General features: G+C 30.8%; 1 protein-coding gene across 1 annotated transcript; it reads left to right on the top strand.

The window, feature by feature from the left end:
- The first annotated feature begins 259 nt into the window (after window positions 1–259).
- LOC120279984 (heme oxygenase 1, chloroplastic-like) lies at window positions 260–3,660 on the top strand. Its single transcript, XM_039286673.1, has 5 exons — window positions 260–380; window positions 580–1,051; window positions 2,062–2,285; window positions 3,143–3,250; window positions 3,401–3,660. The coding sequence occupies exons 2-5, from the start codon at window positions 652–654 to the stop codon at window positions 3,491–3,493; spliced, it is 825 nt and encodes a 274-aa protein (XP_039142607.1). The 5' UTR covers window positions 260–380; window positions 580–651; the 3' UTR covers window positions 3,494–3,660.
- Window positions 3,661–16,491: the final 12,831 nt, after the last annotated feature.

Genomic DNA, 16,491 nt, shown 5'->3' with positions numbered 1-16,491 from the left:
TCAGCAGGCAAAAAGTTTTTCTTTTTTTATATTCCTCATAACACAAATGACCGCACATCTATCCGGAAATGGAATCTAATCCAAAACGATCCCACATCTCCCTCTCTCGATTCTCGAGGCATCAGTATGCTACTACCACGCTGCTTTCCATGTTAATGTTATTTTACTCCAAAATTATCTGGAGTGTAGTCTTTATCTTTTATTTTCCCCAAAATTGAAATTGAAATTGAAATTGAAATTGAAATTAAAATTGAAATAATAAGTACTCCCCCCTCCTCCTCCTCCTCAAGCTTGGCTTTCCGTGCTTGTTATCTCTCTCTGTGAACCATTTGTTCGTTCATCTTCCTCCGCTCTGCCAGTGCTACCTCTTTCCTTCCACGGTACGCTTCCGATCTCTCCCTCTTGTTTACAATTTACAATTTACAATTTACAATTTACAATCTACAATCTCAATCATATATATATATATATATATATATATATATATATATATATATATATCCCTTTCCAAAACGCCAAAACTCTCTCCTTCCAACAATTATCATTACTACATTTTTTCTCTGATTATATTTCTTCAAGTTCAGAGGTACAAGCAAGCAAGCAAGCAAGCAAGCAAACAAGTCGTCCAAGAGCAAACTCCGTCCAATTCCAATGGCCTCCGCTCCCACCTCCGCCTTCTCCGCCAAGGCCCACCCCTCCCCACGTCTATCTGCCATCGCCCTTCGCACCGCCCTCTCCCCCCGCTCCCTCACCCTTTCCCGTCGCCATGCCAGCGCGTTTCCCACCTTGATCACTCACTCAAGGACCCTCGTCGTCTCTGCCACAGCCACCGAGATGCCCCAGAAGGCCAAGGGATTCGTGGATGAGATGAGGGCTGTCGCCATGAAACTACACACCAGGGATCAGGCCAAGGAGGGCCAGAAAGAACCCCAGGGACAGCCTGTCGCTAAGTGGGAGCCCACCATCGAGGGCTACCTCAAGTTCCTCGTCGACAGCAAGCTCGTCTATGATACCCTTGACTCCATCCTCCACAAGGCACCCTATCAATGGTGTAAGTTACTTCACTCACTCTTGGACTTTCTATTGCTCCATCGTTGTTCTTGCCTTTTGCTTTTTCAACATTCGATTTATGTTCAATCAATAATTTGGGAGATGCAATGCTATGTCTTCATTTAATCGACTCCATATCTCGAACTCCCCTTTACAACATTATAAGAGCCAAATATGAGGGATATAATTTTATAAGATGCAATGCTTGCTCATTATTCATTGTTTTCCCCTTTACAACTGAATGAATGTTTGTCCTTATTGTTGACAGAGGTAGATATTTGGGTTGCATCTCTATTCAAATTTGTTTCTTTATTTTTATTAATCTTGAGCTGCTAGATAACTGTATGAAACTTCAGGTTGCAAAAAGTCGCCGCCTTTTGGGATTTTTCCCCCATTGGCGATGTAAATGACTGATTTTTGTGCTGCTCTGTAGCCTTAACATTACTTATTGTTAAGGATAAGATCTCGGTGAAACTATGAGCTTTATATATTAGATGTTTGAAATGAATGTTGCTTATCTGCCTACCACTGTTGAAGGACTACAAGTTGCTTGAGTCCTTCTACCAACTGTTACAGTTCATACCAATAAAACTATTTGTCCTTTCCCTCTCTTCAACTGTGATTCTGTCCTCTGAGAACACATGGTTGCAGCTGGAAAACAGTCCAGCAAGCCCAAACAGAGCGGGGAATAACGAATTTCTATTTCCTGGAATCAGATTTCTACCATTAGTTTTGGTTTAACTGGAGCATTTCTGAGAGATTTTATACCTTGGGGGATTGGAGTTTAATTACACTAAAAACCAAGAACTCAACTGGAATGTGTAACACTTCTACTAAGCAAGAATTCATTTTGGAATATGCAATCATTTCAGATTGTGTGTGGGTCTGAATCCCATCTGTTGCTTTTTGTCAATTTGGAGTACTCTGCTGAAATTGGTATATAATTCATAACACCATACAAGAAGAATTCTAAATAAAATTCACATTAAAAAGCATGTGTGTTTCTTTCAGATGCTGAATTCTGGAACACAGGCCTGGAGAGATCTGAGAGCTTGGCTAAAGATCTAGAATGGTTTAAGGAACAAGGTCATATCATTCCTGCACCCTCTTCTCCCGGACTCTCTTATGCTCAATATCTTGAAGAGCTCTCTGAAAATGACCCTCAAGCATTTATCTGCCACTTTTACAATATTTATTTTGCTCACACTGCTGGTGGGCGTATGATTGGTAAAAAGGTACTTTTTTTTTTTCTGTTTCATACCATTGATTCTTTTGTCAGGCTAAATTTTTCTAAGAAAATGCGGAGTGCAGATTTACAATTTTGATTAAAATAGCCAAACTTAGACAGGTCGTTTAATGTCATGACCATGTTGTATCAACGTCATTTAATGTCATTTAATGCATGGGGCTCTTATTATGTTGCTTTGAATCACTTAAATGGGTTCCTAGCGAGGTTCCGTATTGAGATTATCTGCCTTGGTTTACTTTTTGAGGATTTCTAAGAATCAAAATTATGTGTTTGATGAAATTAATTTCTAGTAGTGTTGTGGTAATTTCAGAATTTGGCCTGTGGAAGTTTGCCAAATCTAGTGAGTTTTTTTTTTTAAAATTTTATAATAAGTTAAAAAGTCTAGCTGAGTACTAATTTAGAAAAGTTTCACCTTGTTTATCAAGTTTATTTGTATTCAAACATCACTTGGATGAAGTCTCTTAACTCTCTATAAAAGAGAGATGGATCTTTTCTAAGAAAAGGGTCAATAATTAATGAATGTATCAATTTCACTTTCTTAGCTTATTTGCGGTATGACTGCTTAGATTCTCCAAGTGTGATTGCATAGCATATACTGTATCATGGACACACTTTGGACTGCTTTCTACTGCAAAAAAAGTTGCAAATTGCTAATGAAATGGAAATAATCTATAATTGAGAGTACTATGTGCCAATGTTTCTTTTGTCTCAATGTTTAGCTGAAATCCTTCTGAGCTAAAAATATGCTTCAGGCAAAGGTCATGATCTTGATGATGCATGCAATTTTGGCTTTCAAATCATTTTATCTGATCTTGTTTTGATTTTGGCCTTCTCCTCCCTTAGGTCGCGGAGAAGCTATTGGATAACAAAGAGTTAGAATTCTACCAGTGGGAAGGCAACCTTTCCCAACTGTTGCAGAATGTGAGAGAGAAAATCAACCAAGTTTCTAATGTAAGGCCAAACCAGCCTGCGGTTGTTGGTGGTGTTTATACTCATGATTTCAGTTAACATTTTCTGTTATTATTGAAGTTCATTCAAAAGCAGTTTTGTTAATCTCTCAACTTTTCTTACCATTTGTTCTTTCATTGGATTATTTTGCAGAGCTGGTCTAGAGAAGAGAAGGACCACTGCTTGGAAGAGACTGAGAAATCATTCAAGTACTCGGGAGAAATACTCCGCCTAATACTATCATGATCCCAAGGATCTGTTATTTGTTCACTCTGCATGCAGTATACCTGCTGAAACAATCCGTGTGTAGAATTTACTCAGAACAAATGAGTGAATTATGTTAATTTCTGTTATCTGTTTGAGTGTCCATGCCTGTGATGGTAATTATGAGAAGGAATGCGCTTATTTATTTATTTATTTATTTATATGTCTAGCTAGCAGGTGCAGCCAAGCGCTTGACATGGGGTCTGGTCCCATGCTTTCTTTACAGCAATTATCTTCAAATAATGTTATCTTTAGTACTAGTTGCGACAATGTCTGATTGTTATATGAGGCAGGGAAGCAGGAATGAGGTCTTTGGATTTTGATCATCCGGTGGATGCTGGTTGCAAGTTGTGTTTTTCTTTTTCCCATGTTATGGCTGGTTTTGAATAGTTTTGTCATGTGGATAATGGGTGTTTTAGCCGCGGTTTATATGAGATTCTTGATTAAAAACACATTTCAGGGAAAATAAAATAATTTTTATTTTAAAGGGGCTAAGTGTAAATATGTAAGTGAAATTTGGGTAATTTTCAGAGAAATTTGAACCTATTAAATGAACAGGCTTTCAATATAATCATCTAAAAAGTATAAATTAAATATATTTCTGAGACTGTGACAGAATAAAAACTAAAGATTTACATAGTTATGGAGATCAGCGTTATTTTAAAAAAATTATAAAAATTTCAATTTCTTAAATAAATGGTTTTTATATTAACCACATAAAAATATAAATTTCAAAAAAATTTCTATTTCATAGAATGAAAATAAAAAACTTATAGGGGCTAATTGTAATTTTGTCATTAAAGTTGCAACAATTTTTAAAGACTATAGCAAAGAAAAAAATTCTAATTTGTTAATGGATATTTTTTTATATATAACCCTAAAAAATTATAAATTACAAAGATTTTACTCTTAAAATAAAAACAAAACATTCTAGGGAGTTAAATTTAATTTTGTGATGGAGATTTTGGCCATTTTCAAATGCTATAGTAAACAAAAATTGAAACTTTTTGAATGGACACATTTTTTATGTAACCCTCTTAAAAAATATAGATTACAAATATATTTATCTTTTGAAGAATAAAAATAATAATTTTATAGGTTCTATATGTAATTTTGTGATAGAAATTTGGTGGGTTAATTTTTCAATTAGTCACCCAACTATGACTAATTATCACTTCGATCACCCAATTTCAAAACTTATTAAAGTGGTCACCCAGCTAATAATGTCTTTCACCGGTCAGTCACCAGAGAAATTCCAGCAAATAAAATCCTGCGTGGCAGCCGGAACAGCTGACTCAGCAGCATTTAACCATGTCAGTAGTCTAACTTGGCTTGTCCACGTCAGAGAAGCTTACTGACTCGGCTTAAGACCCTCCACATCATCATCTTTCTTCTTCATCCTTCGTCCTCAATTAAGAAGGAGCAAGGCGACGATGTCTTGTGCGAATAGGGTAATAGGCCCTAAATGAACCTGATGTTGCGGATATTTAAGAAACATAAGGCGTAATTTCAGTTGCCCTAATCTTTACACAAGATAATGTTTACATCAGACAATGTTTACACAATCCTAATCAAATTAGTGAGATAAACTATTTCAATTATCAACAACCTAAAATTGGCTTGATGATCTGCAACGCTAACAAACAGTCAACACTCAACATTCACTCAACATTTAAAAAGGTTTAAATATTACAAACAACTAACAATCAAAGTTGGAAAAAAAAAAAACAAATGAAAAGGATTTGGTTGTTCAATTAGGGCAGATCTCTTACGTTGCCTGTTAAAGCTTCAACAAGATTAGGGCAATTGAAATTACGCCTTATGTTTCTTAAATATCCGCAACATCAGGTTCATTTAGGGCCTATTACCCTATCCGCACAAGACATCGTCGCCTCGCTCCTTCTGAATTGAGGACGAAGGACGAAGAAGAAAGATGATGATGTGGAGGGTCTTAAGCCGAGTCAGCAAGCATCTCTGACGTGGACAAGCCAAGTTAGACTGCTGACATGGTTAAATGCTCCTGAGTCAGCTATTCCGGCTGCCACGCAGGATTTTATTTGCCGGAATTTCTCTGGTGACTGACCGGTGAAAGACATTATTAGCTGGGTGACCACTTTGATATATTTTGAAGTTGGGTGACTGAAGTGATAATTAACCATAGTTGGGTGACTAACTGAAAAATTAACCCGAAATTTGGTTAATTTTAAGAGACTATAACAAGGAAAAAATCCAACTTTTAGAATAGATATATTTTTCCTCATAAAAATATAAAATTTAAGAACCTTTCATTTTTATAAAAAAATTTATAAGGTTTAAAGTGTAATATTGTAATTGAGATTTGTATAATTTTCAAAGACTATATAGTAAGGGAAAACTCCAATTTTTACAATGAACACTTTTTATATATAACCCTACAAAAAAAAAATATAAATTTTAAAAACCTTTCACTTTGGTAAAAAAAATTATAAGTTTTAAAGTGTAATTTTGTGATCAAGATTTGTATAATCTTCAAAGACTATAGTAAGGGAAAAACTCCAATTTTTCCAATGAACACTTTTCATATATAACCCTATAAAAATATAAACTTCCCAAAAAACATCTGACTTTCGTAAAAATAATTTTGAGTTTTAAAGTGTAATTTTATGATTGAAATTTGTATAATTTTCAAAGATTACATGCAGAGAAAAACTCCAATTTTTACAATAAAAACTTTGCATATATAACCTTATAAAAATTTAAATTTTAAATACATTTTACTTTGATTGAAAAAAAAATTATAAGGTTTAAAGTGTAATTTTGTGATTGAGATTTGTATAATTTTCAAAGACAAAAAACTCAAATTTTTCCAATGTACACTTTTCATATATAACCCTAAAAAATATATAAATTTTAAAAACCTTTCACTTACGTAAAAAAAATTATAAGGTTTAAAGTGTAAATTTCATATTGAGATTTGTATAATTTTCAAAGACTATAGTAAGTAAAAAACTCCAATTTTTACAATGAACACTTTTCATATATAACTTCATAAAAATATAAATTTTTAAAAAACATGTGACTTTAGTAAAAAAAAAATTAAGTTTTAAAGTGTAATTTTGAGATTAAGATTTGTATAATTTTCAAAGGCTATAGTAAGGGAAAAACTCAAATTCTTCCAATGAACACATTTCATTTATAACCCTCTAATTATATAAATTTTTAAAAACGGTTGACTTTGGTAAAAAAAATTATAAGCAAGTGTAATTTTGCGATTAAAATTTGTATAATTTTCAAAGACTATAGTAAAGGAAAAACTCCAATTTTTCCAATTAACACTTTTCATATATAAACCTATGAAAATATAAATTTTAAAAAAATCTTTGACTTTGGTAAAAAAAAATTATAAGTTTTAAAGTGTAATTTTGCGATTAAAATTTGTATAATTTTCAAAGGCTATATAGTAAGGGAAAAACTCCAATTTTTCAAATGAACACTTTTTATATATATCCCTACAAAATATATAAATTTTAAAAACCTTTTACTTACGTAAATAAAATTATAAGGTTTAAAGTGTATATTTCTGATTGAGATTTGTTTAATTTTCAAAGACTATAGTAAGGGGAAAACTCCAAATTTTCCAATGAACACATTTCATATATAACCATATAAAAATATAAATTTCAAAAAACCTATGACTTTGGTAAAAAAAATTATAAGTTTTAAAGTGTAATTTTGTGATTAAAGATTTGTATAATTTTCAAAGGCTATAGTAAGGGAAAACTCAAATTCTTCAAATGGACACATTTCATATATAGCCCTATAATAGTATAAATTTTAAAAAAACAGTCGACTTTGCTAAAAAAAAAATTATAAGTTTTAAAGTGTAATTTTGTGATCAAAATTTATATAATTTTCAAAGACTAAAGTAAGGGAAAAACTCAAATTTTTCCAATGAACACTTTTCATATATAACCCTATAAAAATATAAATTTTCAAAGAACCTGTGACTTTAGTAAAAAAAATATAAGTTTTAAAGTGTAATTTTGAGATTAAGATTTGTATAATTTTCAAAGGCTATAGTAAGGGAAAAACTCAAATTCTTCCGATGAACACATTTCATATATAATCTTATAATAATATAAATTTTCCAAAAACAGTTGACTTTGGTAAAAAAAAATTATAAGCTTTAAAGTGTAATTTTGTGATCAAAATTTATATAATTTTCAAAGACTAAAGTAAGGGAAAAACTCAAATTTTTCCAATGAACACTTTTCATATATAACCCTATAAAAATCAAGGTAGTCAGACCCGGCCCGGGCATTGACCCGGCCAAGCCAAGGGGTCAAGGGTCGATGGGTTCAACCGGGTCAGACCGGGGTTGAACCGGGGTCAATAATAAAATATTAAAAAAATATATTATAATAATTAATAATAATAATAAAAATAATATAACCTATGTTTTAATAATTAAAAATAATTAGTTAAATATAATATTTAAAATTTTAATTTTATATCTTTGTTTTATTTTTAAAACATCTCAAATTTGATTAAATTTAATATTTAAAATTTAAGTCTTATATATATATTGATATTTTAAAAATATAAATATTTAAAAAAACCTAATAATCTTATAATCTCTCATCAAGTCCCAAGATCACAAGTTCCCAACCCTTAAAAAGAATTAAAAACAAAAATTATGGGTACTCACAAAAAATTAAAAAAACAGGGAAAAAAATTCTCTCTCTCTCACACTGACTGCCTCTCTCTCCCTCTCTCTCTCTCACACACAACCGCCGGATTCTTCTCTCTTTCTCTCTCACACAGCCGCCGGATCCTTCTCTCTCTCTCACAGACACAGCCGCCGGATTCTTCTCTCTCTCTCTCTCTCTCACACAGCCGCCGGATCCTTTTCTCTCTCACACACACAGCCGCTGTCTCTCTCTCCCTCTCTCTCTCTCTCACATACACAGCCGCCGGATCCTTCTCTCTCTCTCTCAGTCTGAGCTTGGCGATTCTTCTCTCTCTCTCTCTCTCTCTCTCTCTCTCTCTCTCACACACACACACACACACACACACTCACAGCCACAGCCGGGCTTCTTTTTTTTGTCACCGCCGGGTCAATGGTTTTCCGGGTAAACCGGTGGGGTCAGGGTTGAACCGGCATGGTTATCGATTTAACACTGGGTCTCTTTACACCCGGTTCAAAGGGGCATGCCCGGACCGGCCACATGGCCGGTTCCCGGTTTTTCCGGTTGAACCGGCCGGGCCGGTCCGGGTCTGACAACCTTGATAAAAATATAAATTTTCAAAGAACCTGTGACTTTAGTAAAAAAAATATAAGTTTTAAAGTGTAATTTTGAGATTAAGATTTGTATAATTTTCAAAGGCTATAGTAAGGGAAAAACTCAAATTCTTCCGATGAACACATTTCATATATAATCTTAAAGTGTAATTTTGTGATCAAGATTTGTATAATTTTCAAAGGCTATAGTAAGGGAAAAACTCAAATTCTTCCAATGAACACTTTTCATATATAAACCTACAAAAAATATAAATATTAAAAACTTTCCACATTGGGAAAAAAAAATTATAAGGTTTAAAGTGTAATTTTGTGATCGATGTTTGTATAGTTTTTAAAGACTATAACAAGGAGAAAACTGTGAACGGATTTTAAAAATGAAAGACACTAATGTAATAAACACCACTTGTAATACAACTAATGAAAACTTGTCATTTGTGATTTTATTAATTAATGAATGATTGTTTTATCTTATTTGAAAAGATGTCTCATTAATGAAATAGTGTCTCATTGCTAAAATGGTGTGTCTATTTAATGAAGTGGTGTGTCTCATTAATGAAATAATGTGTCTTTTATTGAAGTGGTGTAATTCGAGGGGGACACAGGCCGACATTTGGCCCGTCCCGGCAAAACCCGCCGGGTCAACTAACCCGCGGGCCGGGTCACGCCAACTCAGTAATCGGCGGGTTGACCCGCTGGTCACTCCCTGGTCAAACCCGCCGGGTCGACTTTTTTAAAAAAATTTATGTATAAATCTCAAGTTTGGAGCTTTGAACCTGTGGTGACCTCTTTGAAATCAAAAAGCTGTTCTAATCAACTCCAACAACACTCGTTTGTTGAGTGTGTGTGTATATATATATATATATATATATATATATATATATATAATTGTTAGATATTATTAATTGGAATACTTTTGTGTTTGCAATAAATTATAACATACATTTAATATGAGTAAAAACATACTTAACAAATTCTTAATTGTCTTCATGGATGTATAAATTTATTTCAATAATTAGAAGCATGCTTTAGTGTTTTTTTAAGGCTACGAGCGTTTGTCTTTATAGAGCCTGAGTGTGGGTTAAGATATCATTCGTGTGTTGTTTATCTTCATTAAGGATTAGAACTCTTACCACTTTGCACACCACACAAAAACTTAATTTTAATACTGCTAACTAATTGAATAAAGTGGTTTTAATTCAATAACTAAAAACTTAAACAAGAAGCTATGAAAGTAGTGATTTTTTCATCGATAAACATAATGAGGATAAAAAATAGCTATACCTCATAGTTGTAGACCAAAGGTAAAGCTTAGATAGATCTCAATTGTTATAAATAAGTAATTAACAACTCTAATAAAAAATTAAAAAACTAATATTTATTAAAAAAAAATGCCAACAATTTAATTAGATAAATAAATGAATTTAGTGCAAGACCTTTTTTTTCCAAAATTATTTTGAATTTTTTAAATTTTCTCAATTTCATCTAATTTATTAAAATTATTTTTTTTTATCTCTATTTAACATATAAATTTATTTATTGGTTTACCAATCATGTGAAATAAGTTTGGAAAGAATGTTAGAGGGTGAAAGGGTTTTGTAATGGGGCACGGATCGAATCTCATCAATAACATGAAGTTTTTAACTTTAATATGATAATTAAAAAATCAAAAAATAAAAGAAAAACCTATGGCCTGGCGGGTTTGGCCCGGACCCGCAGTAATGTGTCTTTTTAAATGACACTCATTATTAAAGTGGTGTTTCTCTTTACTAAACACCAGTTCATTCCTATAAAAATAATCTCTTGCCATCATTCAAGTCAATTTGAATGATAAACAAACACCTCATAAGTTCATTTGCTTTGTTCTTTGAGTGCACAAAAGATAGAAGCAAACTTTCACTTTGTAAAAACTATTGTTGTCTTTGCTTGAGTTTGGAAGTGCAAACTATACTCAATGGTCTTTATTGTATCCTAAAGGAAATTCGCCATTCAATCCATTTTGCATTCAAGGTTTGAAATTAGGTGGAGACGAATTAAGGCTAAAGAAAAGTGTTTCCCACGCCTTTAAAACTTGTGCACTACTTTCTTTCTAATCTCTTCCTCTTTATTCCACAAAAAACCATCCCCACCAACGAAAACTACAATTTTTCCAATGAACACTTTTCATATATAACCCTATAAAAATATAAATTGTCAAAAAACATGTGACTTTAGTAAAAAAAAATATAAGTTTTAAAGTGTAATTTTGAGATTGAGATTTATATAATTTTCAAAGGCTATAGTAAGGGAAAAACTCGAATTCTGCCTACGAACACTTTTCATATATGTCCCTATGATAATATAAATTTTTAAAAAACCGTTGACTTTGGTAAAAAAAAAAAAAATTAAAAGTTTTAAACTCTAATTTTGTAATCAAATTTTGTTTAGTTTTCAGACTCTATAGTAATTGGAAAACTCCAATTTTTCCAATTAACACTTTTCATATATAAACCTACAAAAAAAAAAAATATATAATTGTTAGTTCCTCCGGTGTGGTTTGTGGGTATTAAGTAACACTTAAGCACTCATAGAAGTCTCTCACACAAAACCAATAAAGAAAAACACATAAACAAACACAAGGAGACACACAACGTTGGTAACCCGGGTCAAGGCCCACTCGCTTATGTCCGGGGGGCCAAGCCCGAGATAAACAATCCACTAAAAGAGGTAAAAATAGATAAGTACAAACACTTGTCACTCACACTCTCAACAATAAAGATCACTACCATCTCTAGATTGTTTGGTGCTCACACACTCTCCTCAAAGAGTCACTCAAGAGTCACACCTACAATCCCACGAGCAAGGTAGCTTATATAGACGCCTCAACGTCCCAAATATAGCACATACCTCTTTTAGAATCTCCGCTGCTACTAATTTAAAAACCTGTCGAAATTAGTCACAGTAACTCCCTGCTGTAACATGAATTGCAACATGGCCCTCGATCACGACTTGACTGAAGTTCGTTACGCTGCGGACGACCTTAAGACCCATCAACCTCCCGGGTCATGCTTAGTCCGAGTCGATGCGACCCAAATCTCTCGATCCCGATCGCCAAAGAACTCAGCCTACCTCCCCGTTCCTCATCACGCAGCCCCCTCGCAAGGGCGCACGTCCTCGTGCGTCTTCCATGAAACTTGCCAAACTTAGTCTTCAATCCACCTAAATTTGGTCTTCAAAGATTCTCCAAACTTGATCTTCAATTCACCCAAGTTTGGTCCTCAAATCTTGCCGTTACATTAGACTTCAATCAATCCTCATCAAGGATTCTTCAAATCATATCTTCATTCACACCATGAATAGATCTTTCCTTAATTAAGCTCCACCATATTTAGTCTTCAATCAAAATCACCTAAATATGGTCTTGATATGATCTAGTCTTCAGTTGTAATGCATTGCCAAAGATAACTTCACCAAGATCTTTTAAGATAGCTTTCACCATGATCTTTCAAGATATTTTGGCTCCATGTTAGAGACTTACTAAAAATAGCTCCATCAAGATCTTCAAGATGTTTGCCTTGCACTCCAAGTCTCCTTGCCATGTCACCATGCTTGCCACATCATCAATTATGCTTTGCCACCTTGGTTGCCATGTCACTTGGTCTAGGTGTCATATCATGCCAATAAATAGTGCGGTTGCACTAACATAACCCCTACAAAATATATAAATTTTAAAAATCTTTCACTTACGTAAATAAAATTTTAAGGTTTAAAGTGTATATTTCTGATTGAGATTTGTATAATTTTCAAAGACTATAGTAAGGGAAAAAGTTCAATTTTTTCCAATGAACGCTCTTCATATATAACCCTATAAATATAAAAATTTCGAAAAACCTATGACTTTGGTAAAAAAAATTATTAGTTTTAAAGTGTAATTTTGTGATTAAAGATTTGTATAATTTTCAAAGGCTATAGTAATGGAAAAACTCAAATTCTTCAAATGGACAAATTTCATATATAACCGTATAATAATATAAATTTTCAAAAAACAGTTGACTTTGGTAAAAGAAAATATTATAAGTTTTAAAGTGTAATTTTGTGATCAAAATTTGTTTAATTTTCAAAGACTATAGTAAGGGAAAAACTCGAATTTTTCCAAATGAACACTTTTCATATATAACTCTATAAAAATATAAATTTTCAAAAAACCTGTGACTTTAGTATATAAGTTTTGAAGTGTAATTTTGAGATTGAGATTTATATAATTTTCAAAGGCTATAGTAAGGGAAAAACTCGAATTCTGCCTATAAACACTTTTCATATATGGTCCTATAATAATATAAATTTTTAAAAAACTGTTGACTTTGGTAAAAAAAAAAAATTTATAAGTTTTAAACTATAATTTTGTAATCAAAATTTGTATAGTTTTCAAAGGCTATAGTAAGGGGAAAACTCCAATTTTTCCAATTAACACTTTTCATATATAAACCTACAAAAAAAATATAATTTTTAAAAACTTTCCACATTGGAAAAAAAATTATAAGGTTTAAAGTGTAATTTTGTGATCGATGTTTGTATAGTTTTTAAAGACTATAACAAGGGGAAAACTTCAATTTTTCCAATGAACACTTTTCATATATAACCCTATAAAAATATAAATTTTCAAAAAAACCTTTGACTCTGGTAAAAAAAAAATTATAAGTTTTGAAGTGTAATTTTGCGATTAAAATTTGTATAATTTTCAAAGGCTATAGTAAGGGAAAAACTCGAATTTTTCCAATGAACACTTTTCATATATAACTCTATAAAAATATAAATTTTCAAAAAACCTGTGACTTTAGTAAAAAAAATATAAGTTTTAAAGTGTAATTTTGAGATTGAGATTTATATAATTTTCAAAGGCTATAGTAAGGGAAAAACTCGAATTCTGCCTACGAACACTTTTCATATATGGCCCTATAATAATATAAATTTTTAAAAAACCGTTGACTTTGGTAAAAAAAAAAAAATTTAAAGTTTTAAACTGTAATTTTGTAATCAAATTTTGTATAGTTTTCAAACTCTATAGTAAGGGAAAAACTCCAATTTTTCCAACTTACACTTTTCATATATAAACCTACAAAAAAATTATAATTTTTAAAAACTTTCCACATTGAACAAAAAAATTATAAGGTTTAAAGTGTAATTTTGTGATCAATGTTTGTATAGTTTTTAAAGACTATTACAAGGGGAAAACTTCAATTTTTCCAGTAAACACTTTTTATATATAACCCTATAAAAATATAAATTTTCAAAAAAACCTTTGACTTGGTAAACAAAAAATTATAAGTTTTAAAGTGTAATTTTGCGATTAAAATTTGTATAATTTTCAAAGGCTATAGTAAGGGAAAAACTCGAATTTTTCCAATGAACACTTTTCATATATAACCCCTACAAAATATATAAATTTTCAAAATCTTTCACTTACGTAAAGAAAATTATGAGGTTTGAAGTGTATATTTCTGATTGAGATTTGTATAATTTTCAAAGACTATAGTAAGGGAAAAAGTTCAATTTTTCCAATGAACACTCTTCATATATAACCCTATAAAAATATAAATTTCGAAAAACCTATGACTTTGGTAAAAACAAATTATAAGTTTTAAAGTGTAATTTTGTGATTAAAGATTTGTATAATTTTCAAAGGCTATATTAAGAGAAAAACTCAAATTCTTCAAATTGACACATTTCATATATAGCCGTATAATAATATAAATTTTCAAAGAACAGTTGACTTTGGAAAAAGAAAAAATTATAAGTTTTAAAGTGTAATTTTGTGATCAAAATTTGTATAATTTTCAAAGACTATAGTAAGGGAAAACTCGAATTTTTCCAATGAACACTTTTCATATATAACTCTATAAAAATATAAATTTTCAAAAAACCTGTGACTTTAGTAAAAAAAAATAAGTTTTGAAGTGTAATTTTGAGATTGAGATTTATATAATTTTCAAAGGCTATAGTAAGGGAAAAACTGGAATTCTGCCTATAAACACTTTTTCATATATGGCCCTATAATAATATAAATTTTTAAAAAACTGTTGACTTTGGTAAAAAAAAATTATAAGTTTTAAACTATAATTTTGTAATCAAAATTTGTATAGTTTTCAAAGGCTATAGTAAGGGGAAAATTTCAATTTTTCCAATTAACACTTTTCATATATAAACCTACTAAAAAAAATAAAATTTTTAAAAACTTTCCACAATGGAAAAAAAATTATAAGGTTTAAAGTGTAATTTTGTGATCGATGTTTGTATAGTTTTTAAAGGCTATGACAAGGGGAAAACTTCAATTTTTCCAATGAACACTTTTCATATATAACCCTATAAAAATATAAATTTTCAAAAAAACCTTTGACTCAAGTAAAAAAAAAATTTAAGTTTTAAAGTGTAATTTTGCTATTAAAATTTGTATAATTTTCAAAGGCTATAGTAAGGGAAAAACTCGAATTTTTCCAATGAACACTTTTCATATATAACCCCTACAAAATATATAAATTTTAAAAATCTTTCACTTACGTAAATAAAATTATGAGGTTTGAAGTGTATATTTCTGATTGAGATTTGTATAATTCTCAAAGACTATAGTAAAGGAAAAGGTTCAATTTTTCCAATGAACACTCTTCATATATAACCCTATAAAAATATAAATTTCGAAAAACCTATGACTTTGGTAAAAAAAAATTATAAGTTTTAAAGTGTAATTTTGTAATTAAATATTTGTATAATTTTCAAAAGCTATAGTAAGGGAAAAACTCAAATTCTTCAAATGGACAAATTTCATATATAACCGTATAATAATATAAATTTTCAAAAAACAGTTGACTTTGGTAAAACAAAAAATTATAAGTTTTAAAGTGTAATTTTGTGATCAAAATTTATATAATTTTCAAAGATATAGTAAGGGAAAAACTCGAATTTTTCCAATGAACACTTTTCATATATAACTTTAAAAAAATATAAATTTTCAAAAAACCTATGACTTTAGTAAAAAAAAAATATATATAAGTTTTAAAGTGTAATTTTGAGATTGAGGTTTATATAATTTTCAAACTCTATAGTAAGGGAAAAACTCGAATTCTGCCTACGAATACTTTTCATATATGGCCCTATAATAATATAAATTTTTAAAAAACTGTTGACTTTGGTAAACAAAAATAATAATAATAAGTTTTAAACTATAATTTTGTAATCAAAATTTGTATAGTTTTCAAAGGCTATAGTAAAGGGAAAATTCCAATTTTTCCAATTAACACTTTTCATATATAAACCTACTAAAAAAAATAAAATTTTTAAAAACTTTCCACAATGGAAAAAAAAATTATAATGTTTAAAGTGTAATTTTGTGATCGATGTTTGTATAGTTTTTAAAGACTATGACAAGGGGAAAACTTCAATTTTTCCAATGAACACTTTTCATATATAACCCTATAAAAATATAAATTTTCAAAAAACCCTTTGACTCTGGTGAAAAAAAAAAATTGTTAGTGCAACCGCACTATTTATTGGCATTATTTGACACCTAGACCAAGTGATGTGGCAACCAAGGTGACAAAGCATAATTGATGATGTGGCAAGCATGGTGACATGGCAAGGAAACTTGGACTGCAAGGCAAACATCTTGAAGATCTTGGTGGAGCTATTTTTAGTAAGTCTACAACATGGGCCAAATATCTTGAAGATCATG

This window comes from Dioscorea cayenensis, chromosome 17, assembly GCF_009730915.1.
Source record: "Dioscorea cayenensis subsp. rotundata cultivar TDr96_F1 chromosome 17, TDr96_F1_v2_PseudoChromosome.rev07_lg8_w22 25.fasta, whole genome shotgun sequence".
Taxonomy (NCBI): Eukaryota; Viridiplantae; Streptophyta; class Magnoliopsida; order Dioscoreales; family Dioscoreaceae; genus Dioscorea; species Dioscorea cayenensis.
Note: the sequence above shows the minus strand (reverse complement) of the source record. Positions and strands in the feature narration are given on the sequence as shown.

Excerpts from the sequence above, each read along its gene's own strand:
- LOC120279984 (XM_039286673.1), top strand. The coding sequence starts at position 652 with ATGGCCTCCGCTCCCACCTCCGCCTTCTCCGCCAAGGCCCACCCCTCC. Across the intron at positions 1,052-2,061 it reads CAAGGCACCCTATCAATGGT|ATGCTGAATTCTGGAACACA; the intron begins GTAAGTTACTTC and ends TGTTTCTTTCAG. Across the intron at positions 2,286-3,142 it reads GGCGTATGATTGGTAAAAAG|GTCGCGGAGAAGCTATTGGA; the intron begins GTACTTTTTTTT and ends CTCCTCCCTTAG.